General features: G+C 42.9%; 1 protein-coding gene across 2 annotated transcripts in view; it reads left to right on the top strand.

Moving 5' to 3' along the window:
* The window catches only part of HK3 (hexokinase 3), a 50,996-nt gene that overhangs the window by 27,904 nt on the left and 3,164 nt on the right, over positions 1–19,928 (top strand). For both annotated transcript variants that reach the window (XM_072631105.1, XM_072631104.1), the window contains exons 10-15: positions 100–333; positions 3,353–3,648; positions 3,905–4,053; positions 4,231–4,350; positions 5,037–5,132; positions 5,467–5,566. In XM_072631105.1, coding sequence (XP_072487206.1) covers positions 100–333; positions 3,353–3,648; positions 3,905–4,053; positions 4,231–4,350; positions 5,037–5,132; positions 5,467–5,566 — 995 coding nt within the window. The remainder of the gene's footprint in view (positions 1–99; positions 334–3,352; positions 3,649–3,904; positions 4,054–4,230; positions 4,351–5,036; positions 5,133–5,466; positions 5,567–19,928) is intronic.

Raw genomic sequence — 19,928 nt, 5'->3', positions numbered from 1 at the left:
CTGACACATCACCCCTCAGCAGCACCCTAGTTGCAGACCTTTGGTGAAGATTTCAGGCTTGGATATTTCCTGTCACAGCTTAGTCCTTTCCCTCTTTAGCCCCTCTCATGGCAGGGCTCGGGCCCAAGCAGTGCTTCAGGGGCTGGGCCTGAACCCCAGCACCCAGGATTGTGAGCAGGTACAGCAGGTGTGTGGGGCTGTGTGTGCCCGGGCTGCCCGCCTCTGTGCTGCCGCCCTCACCGCCATCCTTGCCCGAGTGAAGAGCAACCAGGAGAGAGCCCAGCGGGGCATAGCTGTGGCTACAGGGGGCCATGTTTATGAGCAGCATCCCAGGTACATGGACTGGGGGGGAGGAATGGAGAAGGCACAAATCCTAGAATCATGGGTCCCAGAGTTGGGAGTGCCCTTAGAGGAGAAAACTGAGAGCTAAAGAGGGGAAGGGATTTTGTTTAAGGTCCCACAACTGATAACAGGCAGGGCCAGGAGGTGAACCCAGGTCTGCTGTCTCTGCTCCTTCATTTCCCCACTCCTGAGAGCTTGACTGAAGCTTTGATTTGGTGGGGGAAGAAGAGGAGGACTGCTTCAGGACCCCTCACCCTAGTGGCAAGTGGAGTGTGTAGTTTTAGCTCTGAAGCAAGGGTAGGGGGCAGCTAGGTGGTGCCAGGCCTAGAGTCAACTCTCTAGTTCAGATCAAGCCTCAGCCACTTCCAGGCTGTGTGCCCCTAGATAAGTCACTTAACCCTGTTTGCCTCAGTTTCCTCATTTGTAAAATGAACTGAAGAAGGAAATGGCAGAACACTCCAGCATGTCTGCCAAGAAAACATCAAATAGGATCAAGAAGAGTCAGACAAGACTGAAACTCAATGAAACAACAATGGGGGTAGGGGCTGCTATGTGGCAGACAAAGCTCTGTTCCCAAGCCCTCCACCCCTAACACTATTCCTTTCCCCACTGTTTTCTGTCCAGTTTCCTTCCCACCTGAAGGGTCCCAAGTCAGCTCAATCATTCCATTGTTTCATTTAGACAGATGAGGAACCAATCAATTAACAATCATTTATTAAGTACCAATTGTGTGCCATGTGATGGTGCTAGGCTCTGGGGATATAAAAAAAAAAACCAGTCCATGCCCTCAAGGAGCTTATATTGGATCAGAGGAAGCAATATGTACAAGCATATGTAAATATAAAAACTATTTAGAGTCATGGAGGGGACAGAGGCCCAAGCAACTCTTGGTGCAGATGATGGCACGAGCTACAGATTTTGAGAGGTGAAACTGGAGGGGGTGGCATTGCTGCAAGGTGGAAAGGGATGGAGACAAGAGAGAGGGTGTTGTAGACCAGGAATGGCTAATAGGTCAGTCTGACTGGAATGAAGAGTGCTCAGAGGGGAGTAATGCATAATAAGTCTGGAAAAGCAAGCCAGAGTCAAATTGTGAAGGACTTTGAAGGACAGAGGAAATTGTCTTTTATTCTAGAGGCAGTCAGAAGCCACTGGAGGTTCAGGGGGCGGAGAGAATTGTAGCCAGGCCTCTCCTTTAAGAGTATCCCTTGGGAAGCTAGGTGGAGGATGGTTTGGAGATGGAAGAGATTGGAGGCAGGGAGACCAGTGAGGAGATGATAAGGGTTTGTATTAGTGTTGGAGCCAGATGAATGAGGCAGATGTGACAGATGTTGTCGAGATAGGATTAACGACCCTAGACCACTGGCTGGATCTTGTTGTAGGGAAGAGGGAAGAGCTAAGGGTGACTCAGGTTGAAAACTTGAGTTACTAGAATGATGGTGATAAACATGATTAAAATAATAAAATAAAATGACCATAAGTAGGAAAGTTTTAGAGAAAGTATGAGTTCTCTTTTTGCTATGTCAAGTCTGATGTTTCTCCTGGAACTCCCTTGACAGAGGTGATGGTCTCAAGATGAAGAATGAGACACACATTCTTGTACATGGCCAGTAAGGGAATTTGTTTTGCTTGACTATGTATATGTGTTTTAAGAGGTTTTTGTTTATTTGTTTTGTTTTGCCTAGGGGGTGCTGAAGACGGGGGGGGGGGGGGGGGGGGGGAACGGAAGAAAACAAATGATTGTTAATTGAAAAATGTTTTTAGAAAGAGATTCCCTGTGGGAAATGCCACTAGGTAGTTGGTGATACCAGACAAACTCAGGAGAGAGCCTATAGGGATAGATGGGTAGATCTGGGACTCAATCATTGGCTAGAGAGGATCATTAATCCCATGGGAGTTGATGAAGTCACCAACCAAAAGTGAAGAAGGCAGAACATTGTGGGGACATTCACAGTTTGGGGACCTGATATGGATAATATCATCAAAGGAGACTGAGAAGGAGCAGTCAGAGAGGTAGGAAGAAAACCGGAGGAGAGGAGTGTCACAAAAACTCATAGCAGAGGGCGTATCCATTGGGCAGCCATCAGTGACCAATAAGGTGGAAGCATCAAGAAACCTAAGGAACAATTAGGGACCTTGAGGTGGTTGGGGGGAGGGATGTAAAGGATTTACCAAGCACATACTGTGCTAAGTGCTTTACAAATATGACCTCATTTAATACTCACAGTAACCCTAGGAGGTAGGTCCTACTGTTATCCCCATTTTACAGTATAGGAAACTGAGGCAGATAGAAGTTAAATGACTTGTCTAGGGTCAAACCAGCTAGTAATGGTCTGAAGACAAATTTGAAGTCAGGTCTTTGGGACTACAGCCCAGTGCTCTGTCTACTGAACCTGAATTTGGAAAGCAGGGTCATACTGTGCTGAAGGCACAACAAAGGCTCAGTTTTCTCAGCTCTCTTGTGTTTCAGGGAAAGAACACCCCATCCCAAGAGGCTGCCTGATAGAGCTGATACAGCACTGAATATAGAGACAGGGGGACCTGGATTCAGATATAGGCACCAGGTAGCAGTGGACAGAGCCCTAGGAATGCAGTCAGGAAGATCTGGGTTCCAATTCAGCCTTCGACATCAGTTGCGGGACCCTGGACAAGACATTTAATCTCTCTTTGCCTCAGTTTTCCCATCTGTAAAATGAGGATGATCATATCATCTACCTCTGAGGGTGATTATAAGGACTAAGTGAGATAAAATTTGTTAAAAGTGCTTAACACTGCCTGGCACATCTTGGGTACTATAGATACTTATTCCTTTTCCCTCCCTACTGCTTCCTAACTGTGTTTCCTTGGACAGATGACTTTGTCTGGATTTCACGTTCCTTTGCTTTAAAACTAGCAGTTTGGATTTACAAGGTCTCTAAGTTCCCCTTCATCTCTAGCTCCTGTGAGGAAGAAGTCCGAGGAGGTGCGGGGAGAGGCAATGCCAAGCTGAGACCTTCCTCTTCTCCCTGGCCAGGTTCAGCACCATCCTGCAGCAGACAGTGAAGCTCCTGGCTCCAGATTCTGACATCACCTTTGTCCCCTCAGAGGATGGTGGAGGCTGGGGGGTGGCTGTGGTGACTGCTGTGGCCTCTCGCCTGGCATTACATCGAAGTCAGTTGGAGAAGACCCTGGCACCCTTCCGTCTGGACGAGGAGCAGCTAAAGGCTGTGCAGGCCCAAATGCGGGAGGCCATGGAGCGGGGGCTCCGGGGAGAGGACTCCTCCCTACCCATGCTGCCCACCTATGTCTGTTCTACACCTGATGGCACTGGTGAGTGTGCCTCATGGAACTGGGGAGAATGCTGGCCTCTCAGGACACAGGGAATGGGGGCCCAGAAAGGAGCAGTGGAGATTTCACATCTGATCCCTACCTCTTAGGCTCTGAAATCCTATGGAGATGACAGGAGATTTTGGGAGTGGATCTGGACTTCTGGTTGAGGGTCTAGAGTTTCTTTTAGACTCCCATGACTGTGGCCTAAAGTTCTCCTCCCCAGGTCCCTTAGGTTGTGGCTTCATTTGCTTTGCAGAAAGGGGAGATTTCCTGGCTCTGGACCTTGGGGGCACTAACTTCCGGGTACTCTGGGTGAAAGTGAGCAGTAGAAGCGAGGGAGGTGTCAAGATCATCAACAAGGTCTTCTCCATTCCTGAGAGTGTGACCCAGGGGACTGGGCAGCAGGTACCAGCCCTGCCTCTAGCCATTACTTTTACCAGTGGTTTACTTTAGGAAATTCCCTTCCCCAGGCTGGAGGCTGGGGCTGGGGGTGGGGTTGGGAGAGAAAAGCAAGGTGAGGGAGGGGGAGAGAACTCTGTGGCCCAGTCCTCTGAACCTTGCCCCCTGCTCTTACCCTTGAAGCTCTTTGACCACATTGTAGACTGCATAGTGAACTTCCAGAAGGAACATGATCTGAGTGGGCAGACTCTGCCCTTGGGTTTCACCTTCTCCTTCCCCTGCAAACAGCTTGGCCTGGATCAGGTAAAGAGACTTGGGAACGTGGGGGAAGTGACTAGGGAAGACAGAAACAGCTGCATCAAGAGCAAAGACAGGCTGGGAAAGGGGGCAGTGGGACAGGATGGGCACCAGGAGGCTGGGATTAGGGGCCTCCAATTTACTACTTTGTCGATAATTAAACCATTTAAATTTAGCTTCTCTAAGCCGTGTAATGAATTGATCTACCACTGTGTGACTCAGTTTCCTTTCTGATAAAATAATGAGATTAGACTTGATGCCTTCTGAGGTTCTTTCCAGTTATAAATCCTGTGAACTCAGACTTCTCCTTCCCCTTCCCCATTTCCCTCTAATGCTTTTGAAGTATTTTTTGGAAAAAAAATGCCTGCTAATAGCTCTATGTTTATCCCAGTTTGTTCCTAATTCACTCATTCTGGATTGCATCATCTGGACTTGGCTTCTAAACGGGCCAACTTATTATCTCTTCTAAATATTTCAAAACCTTTCGGCTAATGAAATTTAACTACATTGTGAAGTAGGAGAAAGATATAAATTAATTTGGAGAAACGAGGTCTTGGGGTGCTGACACTGACCTTTTGTGGACGGGTTACTCTGCCTGGAGGGTCTTGGGACTGTGGAAGGAAGTAGTCTTGATATATATCTGAGCTATGATCCATCCTGAGTCCCCTTGTCATTTGTGTCCTGACTTGCAGGGTGTCCTTTTGAATTGGACCAAGGGCTTTAAGGCATCAGACTGTGAGGGCCAGGATGTTGTGTCCTTGCTTCGAGCTGCCATCAGCCGCAGACAGGTAGGACCTTTTTGGGTTGGGAGGACTTGAGTGGGGGATTGCCAAAGGATATTTCATCTAGTGAGAATGGAGGCCTGCTCTGGTTGGCTAGAGAACCTTTCCTGGGAGGTGATTCAGGTCTTCACATGGGATTTTTGAGGGGCAGGTTTTGGGGAGGGGGTATAATCTACCTTACTGGGAGCCCCTAAGTCACCTTAGCTGGGACACAGGTTTCACTGAAGACAAGGACACTGCTCCCTGCTTCTGGGGAGGGTCCTCTTTGCCAGAGGCTGTAGACCCAGCATTGGTTGCCATGATGACTGTTGCCTGGCAACCGGTGGCCTTTTGTGCACAGGGAGTAGAGCTGAACGTGGTGGCCATTGTCAATGACACAGTGGGGACCATGATGTCTTGTGGGTATGAGGACCCCCACTGTGAGGTCGGTCTCATTGTAGGTAAGTGCAAGAGAGCCTTCATAGGCTCTGAGGTAAGCATCCTTTCCTTACCCCCATCTATCCCTGATCTGCAGCCCACTGGTCGTAACGATTGGAAGGCCACTTGTCAGGCATTTTGTCTGCAGGCTCTTCCTGACCCCCTTCTTGGTTACCCCCTTGAGGAGTGTAAAACAGTGTTCCTGCCCTCAGGGAAGCTCACACTTGCTGGGGGAGAGGAAGACAAGACTCTTATACCTGTAAAAATGTTGGAAGAGCTGCCTGGGAAACTTCATAGTACTTGGCTGTAATGGTACTGGCAGTGCAAGTTCAGAGAAGGGAGGGATCTATGTAGACTGGTCTGGACAGGGCGGGCTTCATGGAGGAGGACTCTTCTTGCATAAATTAGAAAATCTTAGAGCGCTGGAAAGTGAGGCTAGGAATTATCTAGTGCACTATCATCCACTGCAGAAATATCTTGTATAATTGTGTGTGTGTATGTATGTGTGCGTGCGTGCATGCGTGTGTGTGTGTGTAGAAAGAGAGACAGAGAGACAGAAACAGAGACAGAGAGGAGGGAGAGAGACAGAGAATGAGAGAATGTGAGAGAGACAGAAAGACACAGGGAGAGAGAGACAGAAAGATACAGAAAGAGACAAAGAAAGAAACAGAGACAGAATGAGAAGTGGGGAGGAAGGAGAGACAGAGACAGAGATATAAACAGAGAAGGAGGGAGGAAGGGAGGGAGAGAGAGAGATATTCAGGCCCTGCTCAAGCACTTCTAGTGACAGAAAGCCCTCTCTTGGAACAACTCGTTCATTTTTAGACAGCTCTTGACCTTATAAAGTTCACCATGCTGAGCTGGGTACAGTCACATTTGCTTTTGTTGTCTCTGCTTGTACCCCTTACTCTCTGGCCACACAGAACCAACCTAATCCAGCTTTTCATGACAACCCTTGGGCTATTTGGAAACATTGGCCCTTGTCTTGCCTTTGCTTGGCTAAACAGCACTAAACAGCTGGTTCCTTCAGTCAGTTCTCCTGGGACATGGTTCCTCTCACTCTTCACACCTCCATCCTACTGGCCCTTCTCCACATATGCTCTAGCTTGTCAATCTCTTTCCCAAAAGGTGGTATCCAGAACTGAACAAGTAAGACTCTTATCTCCCTGCTCTGGGAATTCTCTCTGGCTGTCCTTCATGCCTAGAACATTCTCCTCCCTCATCTCCACTGACTTCCTGGCTTCCTTCAAGTTCCAGCTAAAATCCTGCCTTTGACAGGGATGCCTTTCCCAGTCCCTCTTAATTCTGGTGCCTCCTGTTAAATATTTCCGATTTATCCTGTATATAACTTGTTTGTACAGACGTTTGCTTGTCTCCCCTATTAGATTGTAAGCTCTTTGAGGGTAGGGACTGTCTTTTGCCTCTTTTTGTATTGCCAGTAGTTAGGACAGTGCTGGGCATACAGCAGATACTTAATAAATGCTTATTATTGACTGACTGACCAAATTCAACCCGGTACTCCAGGTGTGGTCTGATATAGGGCAGTGGACAACAATACTTTTCTTCTTCTTCCATCAGATCTTTCTTAATATATATTGAAGTCACATTAGCTTTTTTTGGGGGGGGAGGGGAGCTTCATTATGCATTTGTAGTCCACTAAAACTCCCAGGTCTTTTTCACATAAACTTTTATTTAGCCACATCCTATGCTTGTGTGGTAGATTTTTTTAAACTTACATACAAACATGGTCCCTTATTAAATTTCATTTTTATTAGCTTTGGTCCATCACTCCAGATTATGGTTTTAAAAAATTCTTGATTCTGTCATTAAACATGGCAACTATTCTTTTTATCTGCAGTTTTGATAAGCATGCTATTTTTACTTTCATCCAAATGTTTGAAAAAAAAATGTTGATCAAGACAGAGCTAAGGGCAGAGAGCCCCATGGCACCACACAAGAGACTTGCCCTGTCAGAGGTTGACACCAATCTCCTAATTAACTCCTGGGCAAGTTGTTCAGCCGTCTGTGAGTGCACCTAATTGTACTAGGTGCATTTAGGTTATCTCTCCTCATCCACAAAGATAACTCTCAAATGCCTTGCTGAACTACAGTCTCTCCAGATCTGAGGAGACATTCTCCTCATCTATCAAAGGCTAGTAACCGTTCAAAAAAAGGAAATGAACTGAATCTGGCATTATTTGTTTTCAGTGAGCCCAACCCGGCTCCTTGTGATGCCTGTTGCCATCATCTGTGTGCTGGCCTCTCATCTATTGACTGACTAATCCATTCTAGAATTCTGTCAGGGGTTGACTTTCAAGGTCAATGGTCTGTAGTTTCTAGAACCCATCTTTTGCAGGAGGGAAAGGTACATTATTTAGCCATTTTTAGTCCTGTGGACTTTCCTGTTTTTTCATTATTCCTGAAAGATAACTGGCAACTGTTCAGCGGTTACATTTTCAAGCTCTGTCAGTACTCTGGGGTGTAATTTTTTTCAGTCCAGGAGACAAACTCATTTAGGTGTTCCCTTACATTTATTTCACCTCTTAACCATATTTGTGCTATGTTTCCCAGTCTGAAGGTCATTCTCCTTGACAGAGAAAACAGATACCAATGGTAGTTGATTAGTTTTACTTTCTGCCTGTTATCTGTTTATCACCTGCCCATCCACTGCTCCCATCCCATCCCTGTTTCTTCTTGCCCTGAACATAGCTTTTTAAATAACCTTTGTTATCACATTCATTGCAGTTTTCAGCTTGCTTTAGTCCAGGACAAAGCTTTCTGTGTATCATGGATCCCTCTGGCAGTCTGGTGAAGCTGATGTATCATTTCTCAGGATGATATTTTTAAAGAATTGAAGGAAATGCTAAATTTCAGAGATTAGTGAAAAGAAAGGTGTAATTTTTTTCCCCATCCAAAGACACAGACCTCCTGAAATCTCTCCATAGACAACTCCTGCCTGGTTGGTTCATGGTGTTGAGGTTAAGAATGCCTTTTTCAGTCTTTAGCCTTTCTGACACTGCTCCTGCAAGTCCTGGCACTTCTGTGTTTGTCCTCAGTTATATGACCTTGCTTCTTGTTTTTTTCTTTTTTAATATTTGAGCTCATAAAGATAACCTCCCCATGTAGTCATAAAGAGGCTCCAAAGCTTTTTTAGACATTTCCCTCTTTCTTTTCTCTTTGGGATAATAGAAAGTTGCTTTGTTAGAGTTTCATCCTTGAATCTCCTGTTCCTCTTGAACTAGCTTCCTTTTAGGATCTAAGACCAAGGAGTCATTTTTTTCCTTTTTTCTGAACTCTTTTAAAATTCATTCCCCTAAAATCTAAATCATAGATTTAGAGCTAGGAAAGTACCTTGAGGATCATCTATACCAGAGGTGGTGTCTTGCCAGGGTCACATAGCTAGAGCCTGAGCTCAAATTTGAACTCAGGTCCTCCTGATTCTAAGGCTCCAGGTGCTCTATCCACTGCACTACCTAGCTGCCTCCCCAGAGGGCACCACTCCTGAGTGAGGCCCAAACCAGATGAAAAAGTAATTGGAAAATATTTAACAAAATAATAAAAATACAATAAAATGTAGATAATGTTAATATGTGGTTTTCTAAGTCCACATGTGGCCCACAGGGATCCTTATGTACAGTTTGGTGGCCCTCTTTTCTATTTGAGTTTGACATCATTGATATAGTCCAACCCTCTCATTTTTGCAGAAGAAGAAACTGAGTCCTGGAGAGGACTTTACCTAAAGTCACATAGCACACCAAAAACAGAGCAAGGAGAATGGTGAAGTGAAAAGAGTTCTGGATCTTGAGTTAAGAAGTTCTAGGTTCAAGTCTCATTTCTGAGACAGCTGTGTGATTCTGTATGCCACTTAATAGACCTGATGTCCTATTGATTCCCTTGCATTAAGATATTGAACTAGCTTTATTGTCAGCAAAACTGCCACCCAGGGCTGACGGTCATATTCTACCACCACCTGTTTTTGCCAGGCACAAGTTAAAGCTGGCAGGTTGAACTTGACCTACGGGTGTGATTTACCAGGCCCTGTTCTATGCATTGGCATATAGATGTCTGCAGGTATAAATGTTTTTCCTCACCCTTTGCCATGGTATTTCCTCTGTCTCAATTAGTTTTAACAAAGGTAGACTGAGGTGCTGAACAAGATCAGTTTACTAACAGTGACATGTGTAACTGTTAATAAAACAGATCAGACAGGCAACCTCAGGAAAGCCAGTGACACCCCCCCCCCCCCCAAGAAGGAAAGGATCCTCTTTATTAACGCACAGTAAAGAAGGGTTCTTGGTTGGCATGGAAAAAATGGGATAGGTTGCAGGGTTGGGGCAAGAACATTATGATTGGCTGTACTGAGAAAGGTAGGCTGGCATTCAGGTGAGTTTAATCATGCTACCCTCTAACAGTTAAGGAATGCTAATCGTTTTATAGGACCCATGTGTATCTTGTAGTCTTTGCTAGGAGATCGGAACTTACAGACTTGCTGTCTCTTTGAATAAATAAAACCTTCCTTAACTGCACAAAGACAGGAAAGGGCAGATGACATATCTTTTGGGGATGGTAATTTTATAGGACTGAACAAACATATCCATGAAATATCCTAGGGGATACCAGCATGAGAGATAATAACCTTTCTTTTAAACTAACTTTAAGATAACTCAGAAGGAGAGCTGGATTCCTGAGTTCAGATCAAGGATATAGCACTGTGGCTTGAGAAATCATTTAAAATAGGGCGGTAATACAGAAGAGGATCAATTACAGAGCAGTATCAATTATCAAATCATACAGAATCATTTTAATGTCTTCACCTCTAGGGAATTATTGGACACCTCCTCTACTGTTATACATCTTCCCGAGTCATCCCTGCTGTTCTCCGTTTCTAACTTAATGGGACAGGACTTAGCAGATAGGTGGTATGGTAGATAAAGTATTGGACTTGAAATCAGGAAGACCTGTTTCTTCATCTGTAAAATGGGGATAATAATAGTACCTCCTTCCCAGGGTCATTATGAGAATTGAGTGAGAAATATTTGTGAAGTACTTCAAAAACCTTAAAGAACAATAAAATTATTAATATTATTATTATTCTTAGGGATGTGGAAAAGAGGAAAGAGGGGCATGGAGAAGGAAACTGAAAGCCACTCCAGTTTTTTTGTTTGTTTTATACAAAAATAGTCTGTAGAGTCAGTAGTCAGGCCAGGTTAGTAGAGCCAGTCACATAGTTTATCCTCATGTTTGGGCTGTTAGGTGGCACCATAATGCACAGAGAGCTGGGCCTGGAGTCGGGAAGACTCCTCTTACTGAGTTCAAATCCAGCCTTAGACACTTACTAGCTGTGTGACCTTGGTCAAGTCACTTAACCCTGTTTACCTCAGTTTCTTCATTTGTAAAATGAGCTGGAGCAGGAAATGGCAAACCACTCCAGTATCTTTGCCAGGAAAACCTCAAATGGGGTCACAAAGAGTTGGACACAACTGAAATGACTGAACAATAACGACCCAGCCTGTGAGACAGACTGCAGGGGTGTGAGTTGGTTGGAAGGCAGTATGGGAGTAGCAGTAGTTGGAAGTAAGTTTGTATAGGTATGGGGTAGGACTGACATAGAGAGCCTTGAATGCCAAGCTGAAGAGTTTAGATTTGATCATGTAGGAGTTTGGTAGCCACTGGAGGTTTTTGAGGAGGGAGGTGTTGGTGTGACACAGTCACACTTATATGTTAGGTCCCACCTGTACATCAGGAAGATGATTTGGTCAATGTGTGAAGGAGGAATTGGAGAGAGGAGAGACTGGAGGTAGGCAATATCTGGTTCAGATGAGGACAGATAAAGACCTGAATTAGGAACAAGTCAGGTAGATATTAAAAAGGGATGACCTTGAAATTTGGATTCAGTCATAGGGCCACACTTGAGGACCCATTGGGCCACATGTGGCCTCGAGGCTGTTGGTTCCCCATCCCTGGCTTGGGCCCACAACTATTAGGAAATAGGAGTTAAGTAGGAGGCAAGCTGGGATATTGAAGGAAGGTCTCTCTGCCTGCCCGGTTGACTCCATCCTTTAGGACCTGAGTTGGTGGAATCTCCATGCCTTTGATATGCTGTTTTCTTTACCTGGATAACCCTGAAACCTCCACAGAATCACAAAATCATTGGATCTCAGAACTGAAAGAGATCTGAGTCTATCTAATATGATAATCCACGCTTGGCCAAGATTTGCTTTCACATCAAGTGGCTTTTAGAGTCTGCCAGTCCACTATAACTATGAGTAGCTGTGATTACTAAGGAAGTTTCCTTTTATCTAGCCTTAACACCCCTTCCCACCCTCCTCCACCCCCGCCCCCCTGCAGCTGATAACCCTTGCTCCTAGTTTGTTCTCTGAGGCCAAGCAGAGAAAGTCTGATCTCTCTTTCAAACTGAGAAATCACATCCTCCCAAGTATTTGGTCTTCTAGATTAAACATTCATAATGACTTAAACTGATCCAGAAGGATGATCTTAAGACCCTTTACCATCCTGACTGCCATTCTCTGGATATTTACCACCTTTCAATTTTCTTCCTAAAATGTGGTATCCAGAGCTAAAAGACTATGCTAAGCGTGGTCTAACCAAAGCAGAGTATCTGAAAATGATCCGAAGTTTCAATGGACTATGAGCTCAATCAAAGTTAACATGACAGCCAAGAAAGCTAATATGATCATGTCAGTTAAGTGGCACAGTGAATAGAGCACTGGACCTGGAGTTATGAGATCTGAATTCAAATCCAGCTTCAGACACTTACTAGATGTGGGATAGTGGGCAAATCACTTAACCTCCATCTGCCTCAGTTTCCTCCACTACAAAATGGGAATAATAATAGCAGCTACTTCCTAGGGTTGCTGTGAGGATAAAAAGAGATAACATCTGTAAAGTGCTTTGCCAACCTTAATGTGCTGTATAAATGCTAGCTAGCATTAAGAGAGGCAGGCATGGTGGCCAGATACCATCTGGAAGGTCCAGGTCACCTTTTAGGAACGGCACTGATCAGCTGGAGAGTGTCCCAAGGAGGGCAGCCAGGGTGGCAAAGGATGCTAAGGGTCATGTCATGGGAGAATAAGATGAAAGAAACTGGGGATGTTTCACATGGAGAAGAAAAGGCTTGGGAGGACTTATTGGAAAGGCTGTCAGTGAAAGAGGCGCTACACTTGTTCTGCTTGGCCCTGGAGGGCAGAAGTAGGAAGAATGGATGCTCCTAGGCTGGAAGCTGTAGAAAAGCAAATTTAGGTGTAGAAAATTTAGGTTAGAGGTAAGGAAAAACTTCCTTAACAAGGAGAGTTTTACAGTCAAAGAACAGGCTGCCTCTGAAGGGAGGGGTTCTCTTTCACTGAATGTCTTCAAGAAAAAGCTCATCTAATATGCTGAAGGGATTCCTGTTGAGACTTTCTAGCCTGGGAAGTCCCTTCTAACAGAGATTTTAAGTTCTGAATTTTTCTCCCTCCCTCCCTCCTCTCCCCACTTCTCAAGACAGCAATCTGATATAGGTTATACATGTACAATCATATTAATCATATTTCTACATTAGTCATGTTGTGAAAGAAAAATCAGAACAAAAGGGAAAAAAACCACAAGAAAGAAAAAAACAAACAACAAAAATGAAAATAGTATGCTTTGATCTGTATTCAAACTCCACAGTTCTTTCTGTGTTCTTTCCATCAGGAGTCCCTTGGAATTGTCTTGGATCATTGTATTGCTGAGAAACACTAAGTCTACCTTAATTGATCATTGCACAATGTTGTTATTGTGTACAAAGTTCTCCTGGTTCTGCTCATTTCATTCAGTATCAGTTCATGTAAATCTTTCTAGGTTTTTCTCAGGTCAGCCTGTTCATAATTTTTTATAGCACAATAGTGCTATTGATGACCATCCCCCCAATTTTCCAATTCTTGGCCACCACAAAAAGAGCTGCTATAAATATTTTTATACATGTGGGTCCTTTTTTTTTTTTTTTTGGTGATCTCTTTGGAATACAGATCTGGTAGTGGTATTGCTAGATCAAAGGGTATGCACAGTTTTATAGCTCTTTGGGCATAGTTCCAAATTACTCTCCAGAATGGTTGGATCAGTTCAGAACTCCACCAACAATGCATTAGTGTTTCCACATCTCTAATGAAACTGAGTTTTTGAACCTAAGTGAAAGACTTTACACTTAGTGCTATTAGATTTCATCTTATTAGATATGTCTTAATGTTCTAGCCTGTTGAGATTTTTTTTTATCCTGAATCTACCATCCAAAGTCATATCTATCTCTTCCAGCTTTGTGTCAGCTGCAAATTTGATAAGCATGCCATCTCTGCCTTTATTCAAGTCAAAATATTAAAAGGCACAGCTTCTAAGGCATATTTCTGTGGCAATCCATTAGATACCTCCCTCCAAGTTGACATCAAGTTATTATTTGGTTCTGTCCTAAATCACCTGTTCTACTTCTTGTCTAGCCTGTGCCCTTCCACCTCAACCATAAGGATAGCATGATACTGGTTGGTTGGCTGAATTATCCACCAGTCTAATAATGGCATAAGAAAGAGAAATATGGCTAATGTGGTTCTCAGTGAAGCCATTCTATCTATTTGTGATCACCATCTCCTTTTTCATGTGGTTTACTAGTTATTTAAATTTTTTTTGTCAGAATCTAATACAAGCATTGTCAGCAATGTGGTGCAGTGGGTAGACAGCTGGGCTTGGAGTCACAGACTCATCTTCCTGAGTTCAAATGTGGTCTCACTTACTAGCAATGTGACCTTGGGCAAGTCACTTAATCTTGTTTACCTCAGTTTCCTTATCTCTAAAATAAGCTGGAGAAGGAAATGACAAACCACTCCAGTATTTTTGCTAAGAAAATCCCAAATGAGGTCATCAAGAGTCAGGCAAAAGTGAAAATGACTAAATAACAACAAAAACCAGTAAGTTCACAGAGTCTATTATCTTCTCTCTTTCAAAAATTAACTTTGGCTCTTCTCAGATGTAATGGCACCTTTTCCATTGTCTATCACTTTTCAAAGTTCATCGACAGTGGCTCAACAATCACATCTGCCGGTTCTTTTAGCATCGTGGGATGTAGCTCATTTTGACTGGTTGAATTGGACTGCTCATGAGCAGCTAAAGTCATACTTCTTATCCCCTTCTGTTTCTTGATTTGCAGTTTCCTATTAGCTATTTATGTTTTCTCATCTCCAGTCCAAAGATCATTCTTCTTGGCAACAAAACAAAAGCAGAACAATAGTCCTGTCCTCTGTTATTCCATCCACCCCCAAGCAGGGACTCTCCTAACAACAACAAAACCCCGTCTTTGTTGTGTTTAGAGTTCCTTACCAATCTCTCTTAATTCTGGTTTTATTTGGGTTATTTTATTTTTGTTTTCAGTTACCACTCTGGCTTCTAATCTTCAAGGACCAACACTTTTTTTCCATATTCCTCTTCTAATACCATCTTTGTATTACTTTCCTCATTTAAACACAGCTTTGAAAAAATCTAAGTTGGTTGATGAATTCCCTGTGCATCCATATTAGTTTATTTGAACAACTTCCTTTCTTTTTCCTCATCAGAACTGTTACTGTTCATCTCTTTAGGATGTCATTTAAAAAAAAAAGTTTTATGGATGCCTTTTTGTCTTTAGAAAAAAGATTTCCTCTTCCCTCCAACTGAAACCTCTCTTGTAACAAAGAAAAATTATTAAGTAAAAATACTTGACATAGGGACCACATCTGACATTCAGCCTTGGTAGTCCTGACTCTCTAATGAGAGGTAGGAAATATGTTTCATTATCTGTTCTCTAAGAGCATCATTGGTTTTTCCGTTACTCAGAGTCTGGCTCCCTTTTAGTGGTCTTTTCACTTGAATTGTTTTAGTTGTGTATAGTTTTACTTCTACTTATTTTATTTTGCATCAGTTCATACTAATCTTTCTATGTATTCATATTTTTATGTACTCATAGTTTCTTACTCAAAATACTCAGTACTCAAATGGATCTTGTAATAGTCATCAATTTGGAAGTTCCCTCCAAAGATGCAACATTGCAATCCATCCATGCCTATTTATCCTATATGATTCTTGTCTATGAACTCCCACAAGTTCCTCATAACCATCTTACATGTTGGAATTTTCCTTTTTTATCCTAAATTTGACAAACTTCCAAATTCCACAAATGACTATCATTTCCATATACAAATAACACAAAAAGATGATTATGCAGCTCCTCCTCCTCCCCTTCCTCTTCCTCCTTTCTTCTTCAATTTTGGCTTCAAGATCAGGAAATTTGTTTGTTTTTACTTGAGACTATTTCCTGCCAGCTATTATCCTCTCTTTTAACACTGCTACCCATCCCTGTCTGTTTGCTGGTTAAATTGGATGAATTTCTGTTTGTGTGTGTGTATGTTCAACCCTCCTTTGTTTATAAGAAGTTCATCTGATGCCCACCATCTCCAACCTCTTCCTTCATATATGTGTGTGTATATATATATGAATATATATGTATGGATGTATGCTCTTCTCATATACCACAGTTATGAGAAACAGTAAGTTCTACCTCCTTATTCCTTTTTCCTACATTAGTATATTCCTCTCTTAACCTTACCTTTTCTTTCTCCTTTTCAAACTGTCAAAATAGAATCAATCCACCTCCGGAATTTTTATCTTTTTTTGAAAACCATTTCACTACCCTTTGAAGACATTAAGGTCCTGAAGGAACACTCATTTCTCCTTCCCTTAGTAGGATGTTAGCCCTTCATCATTATACAGCACCTTCAGATTGCTCAAATAAATTTACCTTTCTATATTTCTACTAAGTCTTGTATTTGTATTTCAAAATTTCTAATCAGCTCTGGTCTTTTCATCAGGAAGGTTCTCTAGGTCCACCCTGCCCCCAGATTAAGTTCAACTTTGTAGGGTAAGGTATTCTTGGTTGTAAGCTTGTATCTTTTGTCTTTTGGAATATTGTATCCTAAGATCTCCTCTTGTTTATAAAAGAAGTTGCTAGGTTTTGTGTGATTTTTACTGTGGTCCCTTGGTTTTTGAACTCTTTCTTTCTGGATGATTATAATATTTTCCCCTTGAAGGGGAAGATCTGGATTTTGGCTATATTTCTTGAACTTTTATTTTTAGGATGTCTTTCAGGAGGTGACTGGCAGATTCTTAGATCCTTTCTATTTTCACGTTGCCGTCAGGATTGAATAGATCTGCGTAGTTTTCATTTATGTTTTCTTAAAATTTAGCATCCAGGTTTTTTAAAACCATGATTTTCAAGGAGTTTGTTTTCACCCTTGACGATTCTTAAACCATTTCTCCTTGACTTGTTTTCCAGATCAGCTGTTCTCAATCACAGATAACTTTTTCTTATATTTTTTCCATCTTTTGATTTTGTACCATTTCTTGCTGTTTTGATATATTGTGATTTTCAGGGATTCCATTACTTGGGCAAAGGTTTTCATTTTCTGTTCTAAGTTACTCTCCTCCCAATTCTTTCCACCGGAACTTTTATTTTTTATCGCTTGCTTCAGTTCTTTCTGATATTCATGTAATTCTTGGGCAATATTCCTTTCCCCCCCTCTTTTAAGTATTTGCTTGCAGTTTTTATGTGGTTCCTCTCTCTAGATTGGATTTTTGGGTATCTCTGGGTTTATTACAATTCTTTGTAGTGGTCTGTACTTCATGTGTTTACTCATCTCTCCAGCCTTAGTTCCTGAATTTGTACTTTGTGCCAGGCTCAAGTCTCTCCTTTCTGGGGCACTTTGAGCTGGGGTGATTGACCTTCTTGGTCTTTACTTGGGGTCACTTGGATTTCTTTTTGCCTCCCAGAGTTAAGTCTTTGTGGATCTTTGAGATTCAGTGTTCTGAAGCTTTAAGGACCTTTATGGCTTCTCAGATCAGAGTGCTGGGCACCTTGGGAGTCCTGGTCTGAGCACTGGCATGCCTAGGATGTTGGATAATGCTCCCAATAACTTCCAAGGTGGCCCCACTGTGGGTTTCTGCCCACTTTGGAGCTTTTTCCAGGGAGCCTTTGTTTCTGCTGCCTTGAAGGCTCTGGGTGTCTCTGGTTACACTGGGTGACGGGTTTGTTTGCCTAAACGGAGAGGCTAGCTTTCATGGTAGATGCCCTTTCCTATTTCCCTATGGACTTCTGGCTAACTTGTTGTGCAGTTCATGGGCAGAAGAAATGATTTACTCTAATTTCTCATTGGATTTTTTGATTATTCAGTCTGATGTGATTTTGAGGTTTTTGCTAGAGGAGATGCAAAGGAGCTGGGTTGTCAATCTCTGCTCAGACAGTCATTTCGGCCAGAAATCCCTTCCTTCCCCCTTGTCCCAGATATCGTGAGCATAACTTTGTAGAGGACTCTGGTTGTCTACTTGTCATTCCATTACATCTATATGCCAGAGTTTTTCAGTGTTTCCAAATGATGAACATTCATTGTTTTCAGTTCTTTTAACTATATGAGTATTTTGGTGTCTACTGGACCTTTGCTTCTGTCTTTCAGAACCAAGGACTTCCCATCTTTCCTAGAGCAGATTTCTTCTATAGACTTTGAGGCTTTTCTCAAATCTAGAGTGCATGCCAGACTGTGCCCTTTCTTCCTCTCTTCTAAAATGAATTCCACAACGGGTCGCTTTGCCCTGAGATTCCCACCATTTCTATTTCAGTAATCAGTTCTTCCTTATTGGTCAGCATCAGGTCCAGAGAAGCAGTTGTTCCTATCACTTCCTCCTCCTTTGGAAGGATGAGATTATTAAAAAGTCTATTAGGTGTCAGGCAGACAGAGACAGAGAAGAGAGCCACAACATGCCTGGATCCTCCTTTGTGTAACCACTGGCACATCCCCTCCCCTCCCAGTTGCAGAATTAGGGGACTGGACTGGATAGGGTCTGAGCCCTCATCCAGCTCATCTCCTGCTCAGATCTGTCCTATACCCCCTCCACTCATAATCGCCTTTCTTTTCTTCTCTTCATTTATCCTCATCTAAATGTTCTCACTCATGTCTCACCCCCCACAAACCAGGTTCTTTGATTTTCTCACGTAAGACTCTCACTATAAAATACTCCTCTGTGTCTCCTTTAACTTCTTTTTGTTCCTAATAAGGTACACCCTTCCAGAACCACATTGTATGGGAATCCTGTTCCATTCAAACCTCAGTGACACCAACGAGATAACAATGCTTCTTTGTTTTAGCATCTCAAGTTTTTCTTGTATGTTACCCACACGTTGCCTATTCACCTAGTTCTACACACTGCAAGATGGTGCAGTGTATAGTGCTGGGCATAGTGTCAGGAAGACTTGAGTTCAAATTCAGCCTCATGTATATGACTATGGGCAAATCACTTAACCTCTATCTGCCTCATCTTCCTCAACTGCAAAATGTGGATAATATTAGCACAGGCCTTCCAGAGTTGTGAGGACCAAAATGACATGAACCTAGCACAGTGCCTCCTGGCACATAGCAGACACCTGATACATTTTTCTTTCCTCCTTCCCTCTGTCCTTTCCTTCCTTTCTTCTTTCCTTCCTTCCCACATATAGGTGTAGACATGGAATTTATTTCTGGCTCCTTTTACGAATTTCTCTGCTGTGTCTCTACTGTTTTTCTTCTTATGCTGGCACTATTCTCTACATGTTTTTGCCAGCCCTTATTAAGTGTACTCCATCCCCAGCCAAGAGCCCATCATCTCTGTATTTAAAGCTGTTGTTAAGAAATTCAAATTCTGTTCTTCCAGGCTGATTCAAGTATTACCCACCATTTCTCATCCCCCTCTTCCCTTGTCACTTGCTGGACAATCACTCTCCTGATGACATCTGTGGATGCATAAAATCATTCCTCGAATGAAAAGAGCCAATTCTTCCTCTGAGGCTCAAGCTGCCTACTCTATGGGAAGGATCTTGCATCATTATTTACCTCCTAGCGTTCAGTGCTCTTCTTGCTTTTCTTTCCCTTGTGGCCATGTTTTTCCATCTCTATCCTTCCCCTGCTCCCTAACCTCCTGATCCAGGTCAAAGTCAAGATTATCTCCTGACTCTTTCCATCCTCCATTTTTTTTTTAATCTTGAAGCCTTTCTTTCATATTTTCTTTTTAGGAACATATCATTCTCCCAGAAAACCTGGAGAGTGGAGAGACATTTTTGGAGTCCCCTTCTGTGTTCTCTTATGTGAAGGAAACCAGCTTGTGTTTTGAGCCACCTATTACCTGGTTTGGCAGAAAAGCAAACATTATGCATTCTCTGCAGGTCAATGGGATGGTCTCTGCACCCTCTATGCTAGCTGCAAGTGAGATCTTCAGTCCGTGGGCCTTATTGGTGCCTCTTTTAGGAAACTCCCATTCTTCACATGTGAGAATCTTTCCCATATTTCAAGGCTCCATTTGGGTGCC

The sequence above is a fragment of the Notamacropus eugenii genome, chromosome 1 (assembly GCF_028372415.1).
Source record: "Notamacropus eugenii isolate mMacEug1 chromosome 1, mMacEug1.pri_v2, whole genome shotgun sequence".
Lineage (NCBI taxonomy): Eukaryota > Metazoa > Chordata > Mammalia > Diprotodontia > Macropodidae > Notamacropus > Notamacropus eugenii.
This window is presented reverse-complemented; position numbering and strand designations above follow the sequence as displayed.